Source organism: Bos taurus, chromosome 6 (assembly GCF_002263795.3).
Source record: "Bos taurus isolate L1 Dominette 01449 registration number 42190680 breed Hereford chromosome 6, ARS-UCD2.0, whole genome shotgun sequence".
Classification (NCBI taxonomy): Eukaryota; Metazoa; Chordata; class Mammalia; order Artiodactyla; family Bovidae; genus Bos; species Bos taurus.
In genome coordinates this window covers 66,342,623-66,369,440 of record NC_037333.1, presented here as the reverse complement: position 1 = coordinate 66,369,440, position 26,818 = coordinate 66,342,623, and the positions used below count along the sequence as shown (strand labels likewise).

Here is a 26,818-nt window from a genome sequence, read left to right as displayed (position 1 = left end):
AAAAGGAAAGATATAACCATCTGAATGCAGAGTTCCAAAGAATAGCAAGAAGAGATAAGAAAGCCTTCTTCAGCGATCAATGCAAAGAAATAGAGGAAAACAACAGAATGGGAAAGACTAGAGATCTCTTCAAGAAAATTAGAGATACCAAGGGAACATTTCATGCAAAGATGGGCTCGATAAAGGACAAAAATGGTATGGACCTAACAGAAACAGAAGATATTAAGAAGAGAAGGCAAGAATACACAGAAGAACTGTACAAAAAAGATCTTCACGACCCACATAATCACGATGGTGTGATCACTGACCTAGAGTCAGACATCCTGGAGTGTGAAGTCAAGTGGGCCTTAGAAAGCATCACTACGAACAAAGCTAGTGGAGGTGGTGGAATTCCAGTTGAGCTATTTCAAATCCTGAAAGATGATGCTGTGAAAGTGCTGCACTCAATATGCCAGCAAATTTGGAAAACTCAGCAGTGGCCACAGGACTGGAAAAGGTCACTTTTCATTCTGATCCCAAAGAAAGGCAATGCCAAAGAATGCTCAAACTACTGCACAATGGCACTCATCTCACATGCTAGTAAAGTAATGCTCAAAATTCTCTAAGCCAGGCTTTAGTAATATGTGAACCATGAACTTCCTGATGTTCAAGCTGGTTTTAGAAAAGGCAAAGGAACCAGAGATCAAATTGCCAACATCCACTGGATCATGGAAAAAGCAAGAGAGTTCCAGAGAAGCATCTATTTCTGCTTTATTGACTATGCCAAAGCCTTTGACTGTGTGGATCACAATCAACTGTGGAAAATTCTGAAAGAGATGGGAATACCAGACCACCTGACCTGCCTCTTGAGAAATCTGTATGCAGGTCAGGAAGCAACAGTTAGAACTGGACATGGAACAATAGACTGGTTCCAAATAGGAAAAGGAGTTCGTCAAGGCTGTATATTGTCACCCTGCTTATTTAACTTCTATGCAGAGTACATCATGAGAAACGCTGGACTGGAAGAAACACAAACTGGAATCAAGATTGCTGAGAGAAATATCAATAACCTCAGATATGCAGATGATACCACCCTTACGGCAGAAAGTGAAGAGGAACTAAAAAGCCTCTTGACGAAAGTGGAAGAGGACAGTGAAAAAGTTGGCTTAAAGCTCAACATTCAGAAAACGAAGATCATGGCATCCGGTCCCATCACTTCATGGGAAATAGATGGGGAAACAGTGGAAACAGTGTCAGACTTTATTTTGGGGGGCTCCAAAATCACTGCAGATGGTGACTGCAGCCATGAAATTAAAAGACGCTTACTCCTTGGAAGGAAAGTTATGACCAAACTAGATAGCATATTCAAAAGCAGAGACATTCCTTTGCCAACAAAGGTTTGTCTAGTCAAGGCTATGGTTTTTCCTGTGGTCATGTATGGATGTGAGATTTGGACTGTGAAGAAGGCTTAGCACCGAAGAATTGATGCTTTTGAACTGTGGTGTTGGAGAAGACTCTTGAGAGTCCCTTGGACTGCAAGGAGATCCAACCAGTCCATTCTGAAGGAGATCAGCCCTGGGATTTCTTTGGAAGGAATGATGCTAAAGCTGAAACTCAGTACTTTTTAGTCATGTGAAGAGTTGAGTCATTGGAAAAGACTCTAATGCTGAGAGGGATTGGGGGCAGGAGGAGAAGGGGATGACAGAGGATGAGATGGCTGGATGGCATCACTGACTCGATGGACGTGAGTCTGGTTGAACTCTGGGAGTTGGTGATGGACAGGGAGGCCTGGCATGCTGCGATTCATGGGGTCGCAAAGAGTTGAACACGACTCAGTGACTGAACTGAACTGAACTCTATTAAGTAGTTGTTCTTATCATAAGTTCATAATTAAGTTTACAGATGCAAATTTTAACTAATACACTCAACATCATAGCCAATAGATGGAAGAACTAGGGTAGGAGTTCTGGTTTACTCAAGAACAAGATCTATCTTCTTATTAAAATTTCCTTCCATGATGTTTATTCCAACATCAAACTGTAAGCTTCTTGAAGTTCAGTTCAGTGCAGTTCAGTCACTCAGTCATGTACGACTCTTTGCGACCCCATGGAGCACAGCATTCCAGGCCTCCCCGTCCATCACCAACTCCTGGAGTTTACCTAAATTCATGTCCATTGAGTCGGTGATGCCATACATCCATCTTATCCTCTGTCGTTCCCTTCTCCTCCTTCCCTCAATCTTTCCCAGCATCAGGGTGTTTTCAAATGAGTCAGCTCTTCACATCAGTGGCCAAAGTATTGGAGTTTCAGCTTCAACATCAGTCCCTCCAATGAACACCCAGGACTGATCTCCTTTAGGATGGACTGGTTGGATCTCCTTGTAGTCCAAGGGGCTCTCAAGAGTCTTCTCCAATACCGCAGTTCAGAAGCATCAATTCTTCCATGTTAAGCTTTCTTTACAGTTCAACATCCACACATGACCACTGGAAAACCATAGCCTTGACTAGATAGACCTTTGTTGACAAAATAATGTCTCTGCTTTTTAATATGCTGTGTAGGTTGGTCATAACTTTCCTTCCAAGGAGTAAGTGTCTTTTAATTTCATGGCTACAGTCACTGTCTGCAGTGATTTTGAAGCCCCAAAAAATAAAGTCAGCCACTGTTTCCCCATCTATTTGCCATGAAGTGATGGGACTGGATGCCAGGATCTTAGTTTTCTGAATCTTGAGTTTTAAGCCAACATTTTCACTCTCCTCTCACTTTCATCAAGAGGCTTTTTAGTTCCTCTTCACTTTCTGCCATAAGGGTGGTGTCATTTGCATATCTGAGGTTATTGATATTCCTCCCGGCAATCTTGATTCCAGCTTGTGCTTTCTCCAGCCCAGTGTTTCTCATGATGTACTCTGCATATAAGTTAAATAAAAAGGGTGACAGTATACAGCCTTGACGTACTCCTTTTCCTATTTGGAACCAGTCTGCTGTTCCATGTCCAGTTCGAACTGTTGCTTCCTGACCCTGCATACAGATTTCTCAAGAGGCAGGTCAGGTGGTCTGGTATTGCCATCTCTTTCAGAATTTTCCACAGTTGATTGTGATCCACAAAAAAGCTTTGGCATAGTCAATAAAGCAGAAATAAGATGTTTTTCTGGAACTGTCTTGCCTTTTTAATGATCCAGCGGATGTTGGCAATTTGATCTTTGGTTCCTCTGTCTTTTCTAAAACCAGCTTGAACATCTGAAAATTCACGATTCACATATTACTGAAGCCTGGCTTGGAGAATTTTGAGCATTACTTTACTAGCGTGTGAGATGAGTGCCATAGTGCAGTAGTTTGAGCATTCTTTGGCATTGCCTGTCTTTGGGATTGGAGTGAAAAGTGACCTTTTCCAGTCCTGTGTCCACTGCTGAGTTTTCCAAATTTGCTGGTATATTGAGTGTGGCACTTCCACAGCATCATCTTTTAGGATTTGAAATAGCTCAACTGGAATGCCATCACCTCCATTAGCTTTGTTGTAGTGATGCTTCTTCCTAAGGCCCACTTGACTTTCCAGGATGTCTGGCTGTAGGTGAGTGATCACAGCATCACGATATCTGAGTCATGAAGATATTTTTTATACAGTTCTTCTGTGTATTCTTGCCACCTCTTCTTAATATCTTCTGCTTCTGTTAGGTCCATACCATTCTAGTCCTTTATTGAGCCCATCTTTGCTTTCTTAAAGAGATCTCTAGTCTTTTCCATTCTATTGTTTTCCTTTGTTTCTTTGCGCTGATCACTGAGGAAGGGTTTCTTATCTCTCCTTGCTATTGTTTGGAACTCTGCATTCAAATGGGTGTATCTTTTCTTTTCCTCTTTGCTTTCACTTCTCTTCTTTCCACAGCTATTTGTAAGGCTTCCTCAGACAGCCATTTTGCTTTTTTGCATTTCATTTTCTTGGGGATGGTCTGGCTCCCTGTCTCCTGTACAATGTCACGAACCTCTGTCCATAGTTCATCAGGCACTCTGTCTATCAGATCTAGTCCCTTAAATCTATTTTTCACTTCTACTGTATAGTCATAAGGAATTTGATTTAGGTCATACCTGAATGGTCTAGTGTTTTTACCTACTTTCTTCAAGGATTACATCACTTTTTCTTATTTTGGCATCATAATCTAGGACAGTACTGCTTATCTGAGGGTCATGCTATGAAACAGTCAGTTGACTTAAGTGGTAAAGTTGTGTGAGTAATGTGAGTAACGACTCTGTAATGTAAACGAGTTTTTCTCTTTGTTATGTCTATGTTTACCATTGACAAAACTAGGCTTTCATTTTAAAGTAAACTTTTTAAAGAAATAACTACTCACTGTCTATGAAGTATTCATTCTGTATGAAAGTGAACTTCACTAGAAACTATGGTGGTTTGAGAGTGTCTTTTCTCATATTTGGCTATGAGGAAGCTTTCAAGTGACATAGCGTGGAATGTGGGCATTTTCAGGAAGTGATAAGAGCATTGGCTTGGGAGCCAGTGGGTCCTCATCATGGTTCTACAGTTACTTGTTATATGACCTTGAGCACGTCAGTGGCTCCCTCTGCACCACAGTCTCCTCCCCTGGGAAACAGCAGATGTGGACCAGGTCACCATTATGATCCCCCCCACCCCCCCATGATATGATTCTGTTATACCAGCTACTACGGTAACATCCTATTCTGCTCTGGTGACCCATCAGTGGCTTCTGTTTTTTCTTTTTTTCAGATTGCAGCGAGAATCTGTTTCACTGTCACACAGGCAAGTGCCTTAATTATAGCCTGGTGTGTGATGGATATGATGACTGTGGAGATCTGAGTGATGAACAAAACTGTGGTAAGTAACATTATTTCCCTAAAGGTTTTCACTTAAAATTATAGGAATTTATAATCAAAGCCTTGTAGTTCATTGTTTGTTAGTGTGGTTAGTGAGTTAAATTACAAAATGGTTTCTTAATTTTCAGGAAGAGGAGGCTTTTCCAATTACTAGTCTGTCATGTCTTATATGTAAATGTAATATTTCTTGGGTAAAGTCATACTAAAGAAACGTTAAAGAAGTGGAACGGAAATGGGAGTTAATATGTTTTTGTCTCTTTGAAAGTGTTTCTTCTTTGGTTGGAGTCAGTGGCTCATGGTTAGATTTGAGCTCTTGAGCAAAACTCTGCTTGCAATGCTTGATCCTCTTGTTATATATAACCAAAGACCTCTCCTGTATTTGATTGCCATGCACTACAGGGCGACTTCTGCAGTGGAGACATCAAGGGTTTGTTTTACGTTCAAAACTCATCTTATCTTTTAAAGAAGGAATCCACATACTAGTTGCATGTTTGTACCTGTAAACAACATCTTTCCAATACAGCCCACACCAGCCCCTGCTAGCCACTTGTCTATGTTGTACAAATTCAGCTTTTTTCCACATGTGATATACAGTATTTTTCTCTAACTTATCTCATTTAGGATACATTTACACAACATTTTATGTCAATTATATCTCAGTTAAAAAGAGGAATGAACCTTTTAAAGTTGTTTAGTTGCTAAGTCATGTTCGATTCTTTTGTGACCCTGTGAACTGTAGCCCACCAGGCTCCTCTGTCCATGGGATTTCCCAGACAAGAATACTGGAGTGGGTTGCAGTTTCCTTCTTCAGGGAATCTTCCCAACCCAAGGATCGAACCCATGTCTCCTGCATTAGCAGATGGATTTACCACTGAGCCACCACATTTTAAAGAACTGTGTTTAATTCTGAATGTCCTCTCCTGAATTTTTAATAAAACCGGCTGAATTCTTCTTGCTTGTTTACCATTTTGACTTTGTGATTAGCTCTCAAATTTTTGGTCGTGTATTATTTAGTGACAGAAGAACTTTCTAACTTGTACCGGCACTATGGGCCATACATTCCAAGTGTTTGTCATGTTGGTTCTCTCCATCCTCCTGAGTGCTTGCTTCCTCCAGATTGCAACCCCATAGAGGAACATCGCTGTGGAGACGGGCGTTGCATTGCCATTGAATGGGTGTGTGATGGGGACCACGACTGCGTGGATAAATCCGATGAAGTCAATTGCTGTGAGTGCCCTGAAGGTTTTCATCTTGTTCATTTTCCCACTTCTGTCTGTTTAGTGAAATACACTCAAGGCTCACTATCTAAACAGGTTTTTACACTTCGGTCCTGGCCTATACAGATGATAACTGAATGGTAGGATGACAATAACAGTGTAGTATACCTGATGTCTGAATTCCTCTTTCCAAAACTCAAAGCCTGACTTGGCCACTCTGGCCAAGCAGGTGGCTGTTTTCTCTCGCATTACCCACAAATCTTCTTTTGTGACTTTGTCAAAGCAGATATTCTTCCCAGAGACTGGGAACTTTCTGTCTGCAAACAGTATATTAGCAGTTAAGCAAGAGCCTCCACACGTGCCCACAGGCACCATTTGTGAGAGAGCATAGGGAGAACTGACAGAGAGAAGAGAGCCTTCAGGGCTGATGGAGTTACACAGAGTGTGTGATGGTATTATTACTTCAGAGCCTTATTTCTGAGTCTTATTTCTGGTGAGTATATTTGGAGAAACCCAAAATTCAAAAGGGTACATGCACCCATATATTCATAGCAGTACTATTTACAGTAACCAAGACATGGAAGCAACCTAAATGTTCCTTGACAGATGAATGGATAAAGAAGATGTGGTCTGTGTATACTGTGGAATATCACTCAGCCATAAAACATGATGAAATAATGCCATTTGCAGCAACATGGATGGACCTATAGATTATCGTCCTAAGTGAAGTAAGCTAGACAGAGGTAGACAAGTAGATATGACATCACTTGTATGTGGAATCTAAAAAAATTACACAAATGAACTTATTTGCCAAACAGACGCAGACTCACAGACACAGGAAACAAAGTTATGTTACCAAAGGGGAAAGAAAAGGAAAAATAAATTAGGACTTTGGGATTAACATAGACACACTGCTGTATATAAAATAAGTAACCAACAAGGTCTACTGTGTAGCACAGTGAACTATACTTAATATTTTGTAGTAACCAATAGGAATAGGTACATATACATGGAAGTATATATGTATAATTGAATCACTGTGCTATATACCTGAAACTAACAAGATATTATAAATCAACTATGCTTCAATTGTTTTTTTTCTTTTTTTTAAAGAGTCTTCAGGTAGCTGTTACACTACCTAGTAAAATAGCGTATGGCTTGCCACATTTTTTTCCTAGAAAGTATATTATACTTGATAGGGAATAATAAAATGAATAGATGGGGAAACAGTGGAAACAGTGTCAGACTTTATTTTTGGGGGCTCCAAAATCACTGCAGATGGTGACTGCAGCCATGAAATTAAAAGACGCTTACTCCTTGGAAGGAAAGTTATGTCCAACCTAGATAGCATACTCAAAAGCAGATACATTACCTTGCCAACAAAGGTCCGTCTAGTCAAGGTTATGATTTTTCCTGTAGTCATGTATGGATGTGAGAGTTGGACTGTGAAGAAGGCTGAGCGCCGAAGAATTGATGCTTTTGATCTGTGGTGTTGGAGAAGACTCTTGAGAGTCCCTTGGACTGCAAGGAGATCCAACCAGTCCATTCTGAAGGAGATCAGCCCTGGGATTTCTTTGGAAGGAATGATGCTAAAGCTGAAACTCCAGTACTTTGGCCACCTCATGGAAGAGTTGACTCATTGGAAAAGACTCTGATGCTGGGAGGGATTGGGGCAGGAGGAGAAGGGGACGACAGAGGATGAGATGGCTGGATGGCATCACTGACTCGATGGACGTGAGTCTCAGTGAACTCCGGGAGTTGGTGATGGACAGGGAGGCCTGGTGTGCTGCAATTCATGGGGTCGCAAAGAGTCGGACACGACTGAGCAACTGAACTGAACTAAAGAAGAGTAATATTGACCTGAAAGAGTTAATAAGGTGCATTTTATGCATATTTGAGCTAATTAAACTTTTTATTCCATCTTTTACTGTCTAATAAAAGTAGAAACAGTGGCTACATATGAGATTAGCTGTTTAATTTGCTTGTAATTTAAGGCATAAATAGAAATGTAAGTTGCATGGGTTTTATGTTGACAAGAAAACTCATTTAAAATAATTAGCAAACACTATGCCCGGCTTTCCTCTTTCCTGAATTATATTTGAACTGGAATATCATCTGAGTCCTAGCTGAGTGGACATTGTGAAACAGAGTGGACTGTATTTTGATGGATCTTGGAAAAGCAAGAACATGGTGCTCACGTGTATGTAGACAGCAACTCTGTGAAGGCTGAGGTCACATGATACAGGGGTTTCTGATGCTTTAAAAGACAATAGGGATAGAATTAAGACATCCGGTTCCTGAAAGGTTAATGGTCACTAGATCATCCTTTTAAATAGCAGATGTCATAAGCAAGTTTTGAAATAAAGTGTTTATTGTGGGGTAGGTATTATGCATTTCATTGGTGCATTAGGTCAGGTTGGGGCAGAGTGAAATCCTGGGGCTTAGGGTTAAAAAATCTTCCTTCCATATTCTGGCCCTACTTGTCAACAGCCTTGAGAGTATAACACACACGCTAAAGTCTCTAAGCTTCAGTTTCTTTATTCTAAACTAGGTTGATAATACACACTTTACAAATTTCTTATGAGGGTTTGAGATTAGATATGTAATACTCCTAGCACAGCTATTGCCATAAAGTAAACATTTAAGAAATTGTAGTTTTTTTATCATTAGTTAAACTGCTTGTTGTTTGGTCACTAAGTAACATCCGATTCTTTTGTGACTCCATGCACTGTAGCCCGCCAGGTTCCTCTGTCCATGGGATTTCCCAGGCAAGAATACTGGAGTGGATTGTCATTTCCTTCTCCAGGGGATCTTCCTGACCCAGGGATTGAACCCGCGTCTCCTGCATTGCAGGCAGATTCTTTACCACTGAGCCACCTGGGAAGCCCAGTATAACTACTATCATCGTTAATACTAGTTTCACTTATGCAGTGATCTAGAAAAGGTTAGTTTTAAGTAAGTTCTACTTAATAGGGCAAGAGATATTCCAGATAGACAACCTTGCATTCCAAGAACACTTGGGATGAAAAAACTTAATGACACATTCATTCATTTGGGCAGAACGTTCAGATGTTTAGAACACTTCATTTCTTGGTGATGCCAGATAAACAGGAATCATGGATATGATCCGCACACTGAAAGAAAGACAGATAATTAAAATGCATTATTTTGGTGTTCCCTAGCGTGTCACAGCCAGGGTCTGGTGGAATGCAGAAATGGACAGTGCATCCCCAGCACTTTCCAGTGTGATGGAGACGAGGACTGTAAGGATGGAAGTGATGAGGAGAGTTGCAGTGATGGTAAGTGTGTGCTCCAACCCCAGAAATAGTCTTTCCTTGGGAGCAAAACAAAACGTTGGAAGTTACCTAGTGCTTAAAGGATTCCCACACAAATAATTTCAGATTGCCTAATGCACTGGTCCCCACAGTTCCGGTCAGCCAGAAACCTTTTTTGGTGGTAAATACAAGTCTCATGCAACTTACACTGAAAACTCATTCCTAAGGGTGAAAATTAGTGGTTAAACACTTAAACAGCACAGGTAGATTCAGTTAGCTGTTTTATGGGGAAACACTACAATAGAGAGAAAAGTGTAGCACATACTCTTCAATTCAATTAGATTCCAGTTAGAAGGAAATGGCTTCTGAAATTGAATGCAATGGCTTCCAAAACTAACCATGTGCAGAGAAGCCATTTAATGCCTCCCATTGCCAAACAATATGCTTGAACACACTTTAAAAGCAGTCTGTTATTATCTGTGAAGCCCCCAAAGAAAAAGTAAGCCAAATAAATTGGTTCTCTGTTGGAAAAGAAAGCTCTACCTTGATTATCTTAAGCCTCAGTTTGTGTAGAAGTATCTCTCGGTACAGGGCTAGTAATATCTTTGGACTTAAAAATCAGTACATTTGTCTATAAGTCTTACTTGCGCCTTAGTACATAGCCTTGTTGTTAGAAATGTGGAGGTTGCCGCTCAGCTGCCTGGGTTTGGATCCCAGCTCCCACTTACTCCCTGGTTGACTTTGGGCCAGTGATTTAACCCTGTTACTTCTCAGTTTCTGTGTCTGTAATCTCAGAATAATGATAACTACTTCATAGAGATGACATGTGTTGAGTACTCCATAAATGTAACTGTAAGCTATTTTCTGTGGCTGGTACCTGAAAGCCTGTTGTAGGCTGTGTGTATCCCACATCAGCTAATGAGATTGGTCACCTGTAGCTAAATTAGATTTGCCGTAATGTATATTGATATTAGAAAATTTTAATGAGAATGCATTGTAGACCAAAAGAGAGAGCCTTTAAATCACAGATTTATTCCATAAAAAACTAGATAAGGATAGCTTTGTTTTACCAGTTTTGAAAATTCAGAAGGAAATCCTTTTCTGGCCTCGAGTTATTCCATATCAGCCAATAAGCTCCCTTTTGATCAAATAGTTCTTTCTCTCTACATAATTCAATGCTGTTTGAAATAATTTTGTATTCTTTACTATGCAGTGGCAGGATTTGCTAGTATTTTTTTATATCTGTGAGATTTAAGAAAAGTCACATGATAAAATGTAAATATAAAAAAAAGGAAAGTAAAATTGTAGTGAATTTAGATTATTCACTCTTCTAAATTCAGCATACTAAAATATATTGTGGTGCTGGGAATTCAATGGCAAGCAGAACAGCTCATGGGGCTGGCAGGCTTCTGGGGGAGATAGGCGTGCAACAGTAGGTCTGGTAACCAGGGAGGGATGCGGGCCAGGAGGGAAATTCAAAGTACTAGGATTCGTGTTATGGATGCATGTCCTGGTAAAGGGCTTCTGGGAAGCTTCCCTGAGGAGGAGGTGTTAGAGCTACTATCTGAAGAATGAATGGAATTAGCAAAGGAGAGTGGGAATGGAGAAAGCCTTTCAGACACAGGGAACTGCTTATCCAAAGGCCCCAAGGTGGAAAGAGCAAGGTAGCATAGAGGAGTGGGAGAACGCCATTGCCTTTAGAAAGCTGAGAGTGAAGGGCAGCGAGTTACGACACCGCAGAGTGACTGTCAGCAGTAATCACTGACTGTTTATGCTTGACTAGGCTGGGAGGAGGGCTGGGATCGCTTCTCCCAGGGCTTGGAGCCCTATTCAAGATAGAGGCCTTTACAACCCTCAGCCTCACTCTCAGCCTTCCTGCTTAGTCTCCCTTAACTAAAGGGAGTGACTCCAGCCCTTTGTACATCCTGCTATTGGCTTGGAAAACCATCCTTCCCTCTTACCCCAGCTTATCCCATCTGCCTAAAAACTCCTATGAGAAGCTTTCTTCTTACTGCCCTAATTTGCTTTTACTGCTTTTTACATGTACCTTCAGGGAGCAATGATCACATGGCATTATAAGATTTCGCTCATGAAGAATATCCCTAATTAGAGTTGAAACTATCAGACTTTTTTTATCTTTTAATGCTCAATGCCTTGCTGGCAAACTAAGTTGTCACATAGCAAGCACTTAATATTGGCTCAAATAATGAATGCATGCTGTCTGAATAAAAATTTTTTAAGAGACTAATATTCATGGGACTTAGCCTGACTTACCTTGCAAAAAAACCCCTTTTATCTGCTAAATATTGAAAAAAAGGGAGCAATATCTCTTTTTTGCAAGGCTATGATATATAGTGTTGTTCATTAATGGTACTAGAAGGGAGAGAGAGTCCAGTATATTAAATATTATATTTAGAATTATAGGTAAGATTGTAGATATAACTTAGAATGCTAGATAAGGAAGTCCAGTATAATAAATATTGTCATAATTATAGGTAAGAATGATTGTATGTATACCTATGCTGTTATTTATATTTTAAAATGCCTTGCAAGATATTGTAGAGTCCAGATGATGTGTTTAAAAATAATTGACTATAATGGGGGCAAGATAGAAAGAGAATGGGCAGTAATTTATTACCTCTTCCATTTATCTACAAATGACTAGGAAATCAATGGGAAAAGCAGTTTTCTCTCCATATACCTTAAGGAAAAGCCATTAGGCTGACATTACTGTTGTCATTCATTTGGAAACAAGAAACCTAATTCTCAGGTCATTGCAGCTGGGCAGTGCTACTTTCCAGAGACACACCAAAAATATGGATAACAGCTGCTTACAATCCTGCCATGATAAAGTACCCTTATTATAGTAATGTTGATGCCCTATTTATTATTAAGGAGAGCATTTTCCTTAGAGGGAAAACTAGAGCTGGGATCAAATGAGACTTTAAAATATTGGTGCTTCCCTCAAATTACTTGAGTTTTCTTTTGTCATCAGCTATATGCACCCATGTAAATACAAGATGCTATCTTTTTCATGAAAAACTATAACAACCTATTTTTAAAGGATGGGTTGCCCCTTAGTTTCTTAATTCCTGAAGAGTCCTTCTGAAATAACAGTGTTGTATTTAGCAGCAGGAAAATTAATCCAGAAAGTACCTACTCAGCTTGTGTTCAATATTTTTGGAGATGCTGGAAGGAAATTAGAGTTGTGTCCTTCCTCGGCTCTGGATCCTTCAGAAACTAGCACTTGGAGTTTACTTACGGATGCTGATGAAAGTGAATGTGCCTTTCTCTCTTCTGTAGGTCAGACTCTGTGTCAAGAAGGAGACCAAAGATGCCTCTACAGTTCCTGCCTTGATTCATGTGGTGGTAACTCTCTTTGTGACCCCAGCAACAGTGTGAATAATTGTAGTAAGTACAGCCTCTGACACATGCAATCACTCTGTCAGGATATGCATTCAACATTTTCCTCTCTCATTGATGTTAAAATGCTGAAGTCTGGAATCCCTCCAAAATATGTATATGCATACATTTTTTCTTTTTTTAAAAAAAAAAGGTTACATGTGGTAGCAGAAAAGAAGCAAAGTGGTCTTAATTAACTGAAATCATAAACAAATGTGTCACTGTGAATGGGCTATAAATCCATGTTGTTTAATATCATTGGCATGACTTTCCACTGAGCATCAGCTCCTATATATTATTTTCCTGGCTCCATCTATAGGCAGATGCTATCGTTCTTCCTTTTTAAAGCCCAGCTTTAAAAGTAGAAACTTTATCTGAGAAGCAGATATAAAATTAATCTAAACAACCACATAAAACTTTGGCGGTCTGTTCTTATAATAAAATGTATTCTCACCCTTCCAGGAACTTTGCTGACCTAGAATAATCTTGTGGCTCTTGTGTTCATTTGTGTTGGTGACAAGGGAAAGGCTCCAAACGGTGTAGACAGGTGGCTTTCTCCAAACTGGCTTATAAGGAGGGATAATTAGGGGAAGATGGAATGGGCAGGGTGAGCAGAAATACTCTCCCGAGGAATTTAAAATGAATCAGGAAGTCCCCAAAGACCCTGATTTCTAGTAATGGTATCTTACTTCTGGACTCTGCCTTCATAGTCTACTCCCTTCTTACACTCTTTAGACCTAATTTTTGGCCTCCTTGTCAGCTAGGGCTTAAGATTCAGAAGAGGTCTGTCAAGCTTTCAGTTGACAAGAAGGTGTGGCCTCTTAGCACTGATCCTGGCGGTGAAGGTCCTGGAGGCTGGGAGGTTGAAAAGCTGAACGGTTCAGGTCCCTGGATTTGTTCAAGTTTTTGGATCCTAATTCTACTCGTGACTTTTCTGGGTCAGCATAGAGCTTATGGGTGGGGAAAGCCCATACCCCTTAGGGGAACTTTAGGGGTGAAAACAGTGGGCTGGATAGGAGAGTGAGGGAGACAGCCACTTAATAACCCATCTGACAAGATTTTTTATTTTCATGAGCACTTAAGAACCGTTTGGCTGAAAGCACAATTCCCAGTCCTCCACTTCCCACAGGGAGAGAGCAGTGCAGATAGTTACCAGTCTGACTACTAAGACGTATTACCATTTTATTCACTCTAAACTCCATTAAATATATGTGTATGTGTGTATATGGTTAGACTTTGCTTATCTCGGACTCTTCCTTGGAACTCTTTCAGAATCTTTTTTTTTTAACTTCACTTTGAACTTGGGTTGCAGAATTTTGGAGAGTGACAGTGTTGTCTCAGACATGTGTATTTTACTAAAGTTTTGAGGGTTATCTGACATAGCATGGCACTGTTAGGTTAAAAAGCTTGAGAGAGCAATGTTAGCCCATATCACATTTAGGTGGGGACTCACTAGCTGTATGTTTTCCTGTTTTCTCTATACTTGAAATATTTTAAGATTAAAAATTTAAATATCTTTTCATCTGTCAAAAGAATTTGTAGGAAGAGCACTAGATAACTTGGCTCATATATATATTCAACCAGTACTTAGCCTGTGATGTTCCAGGGACTGTGCACTTTGATGGAAAAGAAAGGAGACATGATTTCAGCCTTCCTGGAGATTACTTTTCAGTAGGGGGATCATTTACCACCTTCCCAGTCATATATATGGTTTTGGTTTCCTTTTTATGTTCTTCAAATACGCTCACAATTTCCCTAGCATCTCACTGTCTCAGCAGCTTCCTCTTTCATCACAAATGTTTTTGCCAGGCTCTCTCCATGTATATTCAGCAGACACTTGAACACCTCCTCTTCTGAGTATCAGGCACTGGGCTAGTCACTCATCCCCATTCCTTGTGTGTGATTAAAAACAGTGTATAAGCCTAACCTCCAGTTGAGAGTAAAGATGCTACTCCTTATTTTTCAAAGAGCTTCAGAATGGTGTGTGTCTACTTGGTTCTCTATAAAAACATGGACAAGCAACATCTCCCTTCAGAAAACTCTTCATCACTTGAAAATGTGATTAATCACTTAAAAATCTTTGTTGCTACCAATAAGACACTGTTGTTATTTAGATTCTGGGGCATAAGTGAGCAACACTGTCATTCCTTGGCTTCCTGCCAGTGGAGAATATGGGTTTGGAAAATGTGGATGTTTTGTCTGGTGGAGTCAGCCTCTCTCACTGGAGTTGCTAGGAGGCTAGTTCTTAAAGGCAGTGGTTCTTGTTGTCCCATTAAAAAATTATGTAACTTCCTGATTGTCCCTGAGGATATACTGGGTGGGGCCCAGGCATCAGTATTTTTAAAACCTCCCAGGTGACCCCAGTGTGCAGTGCAAGTTGAGAATGACTGCTTTGTGGCCTGATGAAGCTGCAGAAATTAGTGACATCTTGAAAGAGGGTGTGAAAAATGTCTTCATGGTTTTTGTATTTTTCATTGGATAAGTTCCATGGTTTATCTCAGATTCCCAGAAGTGGCTACAATTTAAAAAATAAAAGCCTAAGCAATATATTTCAGATAATAATGTTCAGTGATAGGCTAGTGTCACCTTATCCACTCAAGCCCAGAATCTGTAATACGTCTGCACTCTGCTGGGAGGCAAAAGCAGATAGCTCCTTGCCTTAGGGAGTAGGAACAGGGATGTAATGTTCCCTCAGTCTGGGGTGTAGGGACTAACCCATCACTTGCACCTTGCAGCGTGCGATCCGGACAGCTGGGAAGCCTGGTGGAGGGAGCAGCTCCTGGACATGTGTCTCTCTCTGCCTCCCTGCACCCATGACCGCTGTGGCCATGCGAAGCCAGAAATGACTATCATGCCTCAGGGCCTCTCCTGAGTTTCCCATAGTGTTCCAGCAGTCTTTGGTTCTACATGTTTGCCCATGTACGTTAGCCTCCAACACTCATTTTTAATAACACAGAAGGAATGGGGACAAGTGACTAGTCCAGTGCTGGACATTCAGAAGAGGGGATGTTCAAACGTTTGCTGAATATATATGGAAAGGACCTAGCAAGAACATCTGTGATGAAAGAGGAAACTGATGAGACCGTGAGATGCTAGGGAAACTGTGCTGAATGTGTTTTAAGAACATAAAAAGAAAACCAAAATCGTATATATGAGTGGGAAGATGGCAGTATGATCCTCCCACTGAAAAGTTAAATCCAGGAAGAAGTAACAGCTTGGTTATTCAAATAATTTCTCAGGGGCATGTCAATTTTCTGGCCTCTCTTTGCAGTCTCTAGTTGGAGGAACAGAGAGTATAGAAGTGTGATCAGAGAGTCAATTGAGAAGAATGATCTCTTTCTAAAAGCATTTTCAAGGAGTAAATAAAAAGTAATTGATTGAATTAGAATATTACCATATGGTAAACAGGAGAATTAATAGGATAAGACATTGAGCATGGACATGCAGCTGTAGACATCACAAAGAGAAGTCGGTGGATGTGTCATTTGATGAAAGAACATCACAGCACCCAGAACCTTGTCCAAGTCCTGGTGAAACCTAACTAGCCTCCTGGCTTCAGGTGCCAGTGTTCAGGTAACAAGGAGTACAGGGGTACATGTTTACCTGCCTAGAGTGTTCCATTAGCAAAATCCAGACTGGCGCACTCCAAGGTCAAGTCTCCAGATTTTTCAATATTTAAATAATAAGGAAAAATAAAGAAATAGCGGGGGAACATAGCTATTATAAGAGACTTAAATAGGTTTTCAAAAATGGGTAGTCAAACTGTAGTATGTAGGTTGTGGTACACACTTAGGTAATAAAGCTATAAAGAAGAACAAGGAAGTAATGACTCTGAAACTCAGTAGTTACTTTGTGGGAGAAGGAGAAGGTTGACATATGACAGGGTATATGGAAGGGCACCTGTGATTGTCTGGTAAAGTTCAATTTCTTGACCTGAGTGGTGGTTACCAGGGTGTTCACCTTATAATAGCTCTTCAAATTATTGAAAATAATAGAAATTTAAAATGAAAAGTGAAAGTGTTAGTCACTCAGTCATGTCCAACTCTTTAGGAGTCCATGGACTGTAGCCCACCAGGTTTCTCTGTCCGTGGGATTCTCCAGGCAAGAATACTGGAGTGCGTAGTCAGTTCCTTCTCCGGGGGATCTTCTCAGCCCAGGGATCGAACCTGGGTCTCCTGCATGGTAGATGGATACTTTACTGTCTGAGCCACAAAGTTTGATGCAAAGGTGAATCTGAGGATCATATATATGCCAATGGATGTTGGACGTGACATTTTCTCATGTAAATGACCATAACCTAATACATGATTCCCAATGACTTAAGGTATTGTGTGTGTGCTAAGTCGCTTCAGTCGTGTCCGACTCCTTGCGACCCTATGGATTGTAGCCCGCCAGGTTCCTCTCTCCGTGGGATTCTCTAGGCAAGAATACTGGAGTCGGTAGCCATTTCCCCCTTCGGGGATCTTCCTGACCCAGGGATGGACTCCACGTCTCTTATGTCTCCTGCCTTGGCAGGCCGGTTCTTTACCACTATTGCCACCAAGATGTAACATTGTTTAGTTAACAATGCTGTCTGTGGGTTGAATTTAACAAATCTTGTTTAAGTTTGAAAAGTGGGCTATCATTGGGATTCCATCACGACCTTTCTTTCAACAGATATCTTTTTAAACCTCGTCTATATTCAGGATGCCCTGTTGAGCACTGAAAACATTGGAAACAGCCCCGTGGTTGCTAAACGTCCTCACATGTTTGTGACATGATCGCCCTCTAGTGGCTGTTGTAAATCAGGCTCATATGTGAGTCTAATGCTTAAGATAAAAAAAAGTTTGGTACCATAAATCCCAGAATTGGAGGTTGCCAGATATCTTGAGAGTTTATCTTGCTTAGCACTCCGTGAAGAATGCCATTATGAAGGAACAAAACACAGGATTCAATCAACCTCAACGCATTCAATAAAGATCTCAGAGTAGTATATGATCATAACTTAATCCTTTCATTTCCCTTGACACTGAAATATTTAAAGCTCGTATCTTATCCCAAATCAAAAGTGATACAGCCCCTACATATCAAAAGAGAGAAAAGTTGTCCACACGATATGTTTATTAGTTAATCTCAATGAAATGAACAGATAAGAAAGTCAAAACTTGATAGGGTGGTTGAGGAAAAGAGAAAGAAAAGGTGTCTACAGGGGAAAAAAGACTGCATCAAAATATGTGTAAATGATCCCATTTTGGGGGGTAAAATTTTAAGTATATTGAAGAAATTAGGAAAAACATAGAGGTTGAGCTGTTTCTGCTGCTTGGTCATTATAGATTATCAAGCAACAAAAACAAGTTGAAAGGTATTAGCGATAGTACAGTTATCCTTTGGCGAAAGCATAGACATATCTCTGCCTATGCGTGTAAATTCTTACGTGTATAAACATGAGCAAGTGCAAGGCCTGAAAGGATTAAAACTGTCTTTAGTTTTGAGGAAAGTTAAGAGAAAGGGAGGTGGGGAATGGAGAACTTTTCCTATATGCATCTTTTTATTGTCTTTATAACGAACATGCATTTTTTGTGTGTAATCTGAAATCAAACATTTCATGTTACTCCTCTTTCAGAAGTTGGACAAACCCCATCCGTCTTCCATCTCCTTCTCTCTACACTGTAGGCATCCTCAGGATTACACCAGCTTTAGAGAGTTACTTCTTCCCCAGTAAACTGAGTCTTATATATGTGGTCATGAGCTTTTTAATCTGATCAGTGTCAAGATTCCTATAGCATAGTCTCTGAAAAGCCCTCAGATTCTTTAAATCGAGAAATGATCCCAGAGCTGTTTTACTATTTCACTGCAGTCCTAATTGCTAATCTGTTTCCCTTCTTAGTTAAATGATTAAATTTAACTTGAATAATTACCCTTAAGGCATGAAGGCTTTGGTGGACCCGGCCTGATTCTACAAAGACACTCTGTTGATCACCTCTTTCCTCTGGGAATGAGGCATGTCTACAGCAGACAAAGGACAGAAAGCCTTGCTGCTGCTTTCCCCCAAATCTGTCCAAACTCCTTTTGTCCTGGGAAGTCTTCCCAAGCTGCTTCTGTCCACTTTGTCCCTCTGGGTTCAAGCATTTTGTCCAGTACTGCTGGCCTAACCTGTTCATGTTATATCCCTGGAGACTTAGACTGCTTCAATGGCTTGGACTATATTTTGAATTATTTTTACATTTTAAAATGCCTAGGATGGTTTCCCTGGTGGCTCAGATGGTAGAGTGTCTGCCTGCAATGCAGGAGACCCGGGTTCGATTCCTGGGTCGGGAAGATCCCCTGGAGAAGGAAATGGCACCCCACTCCAGCACTCTTGCCTGGAAAATCCCATGGACGGGGGAGCCTGATAGGCTACAGTCCACGGGGTCACAAAGAGTCGGACATGACTGAGTGACTTCACTTTCAGGATGGTTTCTGACACTTTTCTTCCTCCTTTCCTCCCTTAATTCTCACACTATGCTTGGTGCAGACTATGAGATCAAGAAATAAGGTCTCCAGGGAACTATATTTAATATCTTATAATAAACTATAATGGAAAAGAATCTGAAAAAGAATTCATTTTAATTATGTATGTAAAACTGAATCACTTTGCTATACACCAGAAGCTAACACAACATTGTAAATGAGCTATACTTCAATTTTTAAAAAAAGAAAGTCTCATTTCACAGAAGTCTCAGAATTGTGTGGGGAAGACAAGTAAGTAAGTGAATAGAGCAGAGGGCCATGTGGGCATGGCAGGTATGTCCTGGAGATACTCTGGTGCTCCTTCTGGGAGTGGAAGAGGGAGAGTGGTTGGCCAGGAAGGCTTCCTGGTAGAGATGTTTGTGCTGCGTGCTGCAGACCAAGGAGAAATTAGCTTGGTGAGGAGGATGGGAAAGGATTATTCCAGGAAGCAAGTGCTGACAGGTAGAAACATGATTGCATCTGAGGGGTGATTACAAGTGTGTGAAGGAAAGAAAGAGATAAAAACTAACAGGAATCATGAAGTCATGCAATTCTTAAAATGTCTGGTGTCATCAAGCAAATATTGCTGATGAGATAGGATGGGTGATGAGGCTAGAAAGTTAGGCTGTGGTTTGGAGTGTGAAATAGCCTTGGATGCCAAGCTAAGGGTTAGGGACCATCTCTTTGGCAATGGCTATCTAATGGACCTCAGCCTCCTCTTGCCCTGGAATTGTGTAGCTTTACACGTTGATCAGTGAATCTCTAGTAGCTCAGACAGTAAAGAATCTGCCTGAAATGCAGGAAACCTGGGTTTAATCCCTGGATTGGGAAGAGTCCTTAGATAATGGAATGGCTAAATGGCTACTCACTCCAGTATTCTTGCCGGGAGAACTCCGTGGACAGAGGAGCCTGGCATGTTACAGTCCATGGGGTTGCGAAGAGTCGGACACGAATGAGTGACTTTCACTTTTCACTTTCATATGTTTATTAACCACAAAACACATAGGAAAAAGTCATCTACTTGCCTCCTCAGCTAAATTCATTAATTTTTAAAAGTGGCTCACAGGGTGATAGGGAATGCATTAGTTTAGAAGTAATGGATAAATCAGAAGATGACAAATTAAAGTAAAGGAAGCAGGAAAAGGAGTCACTTTCAGATAAGTGAAACCAAGGGGAAAATGAGGAAGACTTTCTGAAATATTCATTCAGGGCAGTGTGCTGGCAGATGCATATACAGAAATGAATCTTGGCTTGTCAAGACACCTCATGAACCACACTATCTTTTGATGGCAACCTCATGTACTGCTTACGTTCTAGTCTTAAATACTTTTAAGAAAGATTCTAAAATAGACTTTAATTTTGTAAGTTGTTTTACATGTGGAAGAAAGTTGTTTTTACATTATTTATATTATTTTAATATAATATATTATATATTTTACATTATATTTATATTATAAATATAAACAAAATGAAATGTTATAAATAAAAATATATAATATGTATCTGTATGTGTGGCTTTTTGTTGTTGTTATTGTTAGGTCAGTGTGAACCAATTACGTTGGAACTCTGCTTGAATTTGCCCTACAACCATACAAATTTTCCGAATTACCTTGGCCACAGGACTCAAAAGGAAGCATCCATCAGCTGGGAGTCTTCTCTTTTCCCTGCACTTGTTCAAACCAACTGTTACAAATACCTCATGTTCTTTGCTTGCACCATCTTGGTACCAAAGTGTGACGAGGATACACAGCAGCGTATCCCGCCTTGCAGGTAACACAGTGGCATCTCCCCCAGGCATCCTCATTGTCCCTCAGGAAGAACCAAGGAAATGAAGATTTAGTCTGAGTTTAGACAAAGTACCTACTTTGCTAAGAAGCTCTGTGTTTAACAAATGACATATTAAAATGGTAAAGAAGTAGAATTCTAAAATGAGTATCTAAGTGAGAAGTCATTACTGAAGAACCAAATGAGGGGTATGAACTGCCTTTGATAATAGTTCATGGACTTTAACTAAATAAAATAACATGTTTCATTATGGTGGATCAAGAAGTGGTTTTTTAAATGTGAGACAGCAGAAGGAGGGATCTGTCTGCCTCTTGATCTAGCAGTGTTGATATATTTAAAATGCTGCTTTTTAACTGTGTCAAAAGTTAGGAGACATCACACCAACCTCTCAGGATAGACAGGGGATGAACACAGAGTTTTTCTACCTGCTTGGGTGAAATTCAGGACAGCATTTCAAGAGGATGGCTTGGACTTAGGATATGAGTGATGTCCTGTGGTTAAGACTACGACACTGCAGTCCACCTTCTGATTCAAGTCCTGGCTCTTTCTCTAGCTACTTGTAGCCTGAGACCGTTTCCTTGAGCTCTTCCAATGCCAGTTCCTTTACTTATAAGATCACAATTGTGATGATGGTTGGGTTGAGTTATTGTGAGATTAAGATCAGACGAATGTACAAAAAAGTGAAGCTTTGCCAGTCGATTGTGAGCCCAGACTAAACACTGCTCTGATGTTAGGACAGGAGCACAGCTCCCTGCTTTGTGGTGGTTTGGCCTTCTTCTCTGCCGTGTGTCCTGGGTTATAGTCAGAGAATGTGCACATGCAAAGTGGCTGTCACAGAGGTGGGGCTGCTCTCAGGCTGCTTTCCATCACGGAGTGAATACACAGATGTGCCTGCCTAAATGTGAGTGGTAACTGTGAAAACCATATGTTTGGATCAAAAGTCATTCAGAACTTAAAGAAAAAGCAGTAATATCAAAACAGTGAACAGATGAGAAAACAAATTAAATACTGAATATCAAATGGATGACAAGGAAGGGTCATCTATAGAGTCAGGACAGGAAACAATAAAATTTCAAAATGACTTGGGAAACTGAACAAAAAGTACAAACAGAATAATACAATGTAGGCTTGTGTAAATATACTGAAAATTTCTGTTAAATGCCTTTTAAAATATTACTAATAAAACATCTACCAGTTTTATGTTAAGTTATTTGTAAATCTTATTCCATTTTTGCTAAGCAGGGTTGATGATAGTGAATACTTACTTTTAATAGTACTTAACAAATTCTTGTATTTGATTTTCTTTTCATATGTGTATAAACATTTCCCTAACATAGTGTTCTCTGGAACAAATTTATATCCTCATATAACTGATAATTTTAAGATTTAGGTTTCATATTTAAATGCCTAAGATGAGATGGGTCCTGAAATACTATACAGTGAACAATTTGGTGAACTGATTCTAGGTATTTTAGTTTTGTTTCTTAGCATATATACATCTTTCATTTTTGGAGAAGGCAATGGCAACCCACTCCAGTACTCTTGCCTGGAAAATCCCATGGATGGAGGAGCCTGGTAGGCTGCAGTCTTTCATTTTTAGTAGCTATCAAAGAGAATTTGACCTTATGATATTTGTAAGAAAATATTTTTTGTATAAAGAGAGTAAATACTAATATGCTCATGGGGTTGCACATAGTTGCTTTTGCCAGGTTTGTTTATTGATCTTAAAATTCAGTTTTTAAGTTATGAATTGGAAAAAATCTAATGTTATTGAGCCCTTATAATGTGCTAAATACTTTAATTGTCATCCTCAATCTTTTGGGACTGTTGTCTCTGTGGTTGAACACCACACAGATTATGATATGAGCAGGTGTGCCATGGAGTTGTAGTGCCATTTATTTTATTCTATTTTATAGGGGAAAAAAAAGTGGTAGAGTCAGGCAGTACCTGACTTCTATCTGAAATAAGTATATTTTGGTTAATTTAAAATAGCAGCAGCAATTGAGTTATATACACCTTTTATTAATCTGCAACAAAACTATTCAATCCAACAGATAGTTGTTAAACACTGTTGAGCTTCTCATTTTTGCTTCATATGGGAATGCCATGGCTTTGTCTTTGCCCCAGATTCCTAGGCTAAACCAGCATTAAGTTATGCTCTGTCTTAAATCTAGACAGTTAAATCAAGATGGAGACTTTTCAGAAACTTCTCTGTTCAATTGCTAAGCCATTCCTTATCTTGTTGATATTAACTTAGTTTAAAGTTGGAAACTTTTGAGAAATGAGAATGTCTTTAAAAGGAAATGAGAAATTTGCCTAGGAACTTACTTTGGTTATGTCTACTTAACATTTTAAAAAACTAATTTATTGGTTATATATTGAGGCAAAACTACATTTTTTTTTCCCATCTGAAGTAAAAAACATCTTCTTTGAGACATGCTGATGCCTCGATTTAAAATATTCTGGGTACAAATGAAGTAACACACATTGAAACACCTAGAGCAATGCTTAGTATATCTTTTCTTTAACAAAAGCCAACACATTTAATTTTTTACCAACTTGAGCTCAACATAGATGGGTTTGGGAGAAGCACCAAGTTTTTCAACCATATTAGTGTAAGCTGAAGTATTGCCTTTAGGGAAGCCAGGTTAAAACTTGAAATGGCCCAGTCACAGGGCACCAGAAGGGGCTGCGGGTGTTGTGTAGATTCAATGCCCTTTGGTGAGAGAGTGCCCAAAGTGATGTTGGGGACTTGCTTGAAACAAAAATGTTGGAGAATGTGTCTGCCTGAAAGACAAAAGAGAAAGCAAGAAAGGTAAACTGGAGAAGGGAATCCACGTTCTGGGAACAACGCTATTTCCATTCCTGCAGTAGAGTTTTTTTTGGTGAAACTGTGTTTCAGGAATCTATCTCCCTTGTCATGATATCCCTTATTTTGGTTTCCCACATACCTATTATGTGTACGTGCATCCATATATACATTGATACGCACACACACTGCATACACACACCACATACATACACTGACCCACGCTGTACAGAATTAAGAGTCCTGTGTAGATGCCTAACATTTGGTGTAGCTATTTCTGCCTGTAATGTTGTCTTTTTTGCTCTTTTAGAGCTCTCTGTGAGCATTCCAAAGAACGCTGTGAGTCTGTTCTTGGGATTGTGGGTCTACAGTGGCCAGAAGACACAGATTGCAATCAATTTCCAGAGGAAAATGCAGACAATCAAACCTGCCTAATGCCTGATGATGAAGTCGAAGGTTAATTTTTGTTAATTTTTAAATCAATTACACTGCAGTATCTAACATGAATGAATAAATCAGCTACCTTTAGAAGTTTCTTTGTTGTTGTTTTTATTTGATTGCCAATAGAAAGGCTATGTAGGTGGTGAATCTATAAACTTGATTACATTGAAGAATTTAATACTCATCTGTTAGACACTGTATTCATTTTAAAGATAAATTGCAGAGATGACTTTATAATAATCTCCGTGTTTATTGTAAACACAACTCACAGAGTCCATTATATATGGAAGCTGCTTTTATACTAGAGGATATTGAAGGTAACAGTGAAGATAAAGCCATGGCTCCTTCAGTTCAGTTCAGTTCAGTTGCTCAGTCATGTCCGACTCTTTGTGACCCCATGGACTGCAGCACATCAGGCTTCTCTGTCCATCACCAACTCCCGGAGCTTGCTCAAACTCATGTCCATCGGGTCGCTGATGCCATCCAACCATCTCATCCTCTGTCATCCCCTTCTCCTCCTGCCTTCAGTCTTTCCGAGCATCAGGGTCTTTTCCAATGAGTCAGTTCTTCACATCAGGTGGCCAAAGTGTTGGCATTTCAGCTTCAGCATCAGTCCTTCCAATGAATATTCAGGACTGACTTCCTTTAGGATTGACTGGTTTGATTTCCTTGCAGCCCAAGGGACTCTCAAGAGTGTTCTCCAATACCACAATCCAAAAGCATTAATTCTTCGGCGCTCAGCTTCAAGTGCAAAGCATTCAAATACCTTGGCCATGTGAGATGATCAGGTAGAGAAATGCCTGCTCACCAGGTGGAAAGATTAGAATGGGAAGCAATTTGACAAATGAAAGGAGGGCAGTTAGAAGCATTGGCTTCCTAGGATATTTCAGGCTCCAGCAATTGTCCGTTCAGAAAGAGAGGTAATTGTTGGAAAGCATAAAGACACAAAACAGCTAATCTGGAGAGATGATGCCAAGGATAAAGGAAAAAGATGCTGAGGGCAGACAGAAGAGAACCAAGCAAACTTTGGTGATTTCAGCCTGGTGAAGGACCATCCTTATCTTCAGTGATATCTTCTCCACATCATCCGACACGTAAATGAATAACATAGCTGATGAGTCTGGGTTTTGTTTGTTGGCAGTAATATGGCCCATTGCTTTTTACAGAATGCTCACCTAGTCACTTCAAGTGCCGCTCAGGACGGTGTGTTCTGGCTTCCAGAAGATGTGATGGCCAGGCTGACTGTGATGATGATAGTGATGAAGAAAACTGTGGTATGTATGTGAGATGGCACTTTTCTCAAACATACACTAGGATAAGGGGTTGTGTTAAGATATGTCCGTTGTTTACTGACAGTTTTAAGTAGGCAATGGCACCCCACTCCAGTACTCTTGCCTGGAAAATCCCATGGGTGGAGGAACCTGGTAGGCTGCAGTCCATGGGGTCGCTAAGAGTCGGACACGACTGAGCGACTTTACTTTCACTTTTCACTTTCATGCATTGGAGAAGGAAATGGCAACCCACTCCAGTGTTCTTGCCTGGAGAATCCCAAGGACAGGGGAGCCTGGTGGGCTGCCGTCTATGGGGTCACACACAGTCGGACATGACTGAAGGGACTTAGCAGTAGCAGCAGCAGGACTGAATGTTAAGACATTTACTTCTTAAATTATCAAACAGCAAGACATGAGTTATAAGTGTTTTTCCTGTTAATTCCATTGATTTCCTAAATTACACTTCTGTTTATAACCTTGATGACATACTGCAAACCCTCAGTAAAATGAGAAGCTCTTCACAAATGTAAGAGATTATTTTTATTGAGAGATTCTAAAGCAGTTGTCATCTGTTATAAGATCAGGATAATGCTGTCCTTACTTATAATTCCCATATTGTTAAACAGGCATCTAGATACACAAAGACAGACTGCAGGCTCCAAAGTTTAAGTTTAATTGGGATTAAATTTCATGCCCTCTATGATTTTTGTCTCTGCCCACAGAGGATAAAACTCTTCCTGGCATTTCTGCCTTAGAGTTCCAAAATCACCATGGCAAAGGCAGGAAATGCCAACGGCAATTTAAGTGGAGCTAATTCCCATTTTACTTCCCTGCTACCCTTGTACTTGGAACCTCAAAATGTATCAGGGAATTGAAAACAGACAATGCTCTTCACTAAGTAATATGCTGGAGTAAAGCAAAATGATTGAAGGGCTAGCCAAAGAATAGTTTGGTTATGACTCTTTAGGTTGTTCTGCTTTAAAAAACCTGACATTTTTTTGCTATTGAAAACACATGAGGCAATGCATCTTTTGAAATCATTTTATTCTTTTGGCCTTTGAAGGATGAAATATTGCCTTGCTCCCCAAAATGAGTTTTCCATAGTAGACATTGCCCTTCTGGTCTAGACAAAATGTCACAAGCAATCAACTGAAATCCTATCAGCTATGATAAATATGGATAAGTGCATTTTCTAGAAAATCAGAGCTGTCAGAATGATGGTCCAATGACCAGGGGTAATTTTGTTGGGGAGGAACATACAGTTTTTTGTGAAGCTGCTGTTGCTTGCTTTGTTTGTGGTCTTTATATAAATAAATAAGTCAATACTCATTGACAA

The 26,818-nt window shown here is 40.0% G+C and overlaps 1 protein-coding gene and 1 non-coding gene across 4 annotated transcripts in view; both read left to right on the top strand.

The window, feature by feature from the left end:
* Positions 1–26,818, top strand: part of CORIN (corin, serine peptidase) — a 309,411-nt gene that overhangs the window by 212,501 nt on the left and 70,092 nt on the right. For all 3 annotated transcript variants that reach the window (XM_005207933.5, XM_024993569.2, XM_002688245.6), the window contains 7 exons: positions 4,708–4,815; positions 5,931–6,041; positions 9,214–9,330; positions 12,610–12,717; positions 20,715–20,946; positions 24,081–24,226; positions 25,378–25,485. In XM_005207933.5, the coding sequence (XP_005207990.1) occupies positions 4,708–4,815; positions 5,931–6,041; positions 9,214–9,330; positions 12,610–12,717; positions 20,715–20,946; positions 24,081–24,226; positions 25,378–25,485 (930 nt within the window). The remainder of the gene's footprint in view (positions 1–4,707; positions 4,816–5,930; positions 6,042–9,213; positions 9,331–12,609; positions 12,718–20,714; positions 20,947–24,080; positions 24,227–25,377; positions 25,486–26,818) is intronic.
* Positions 18,934–19,005, top strand: TRNAC-GCA (transfer RNA cysteine (anticodon GCA)). Its single transcript has one exon. It is a non-coding gene; the product is annotated as a tRNA-Cys (tRNA).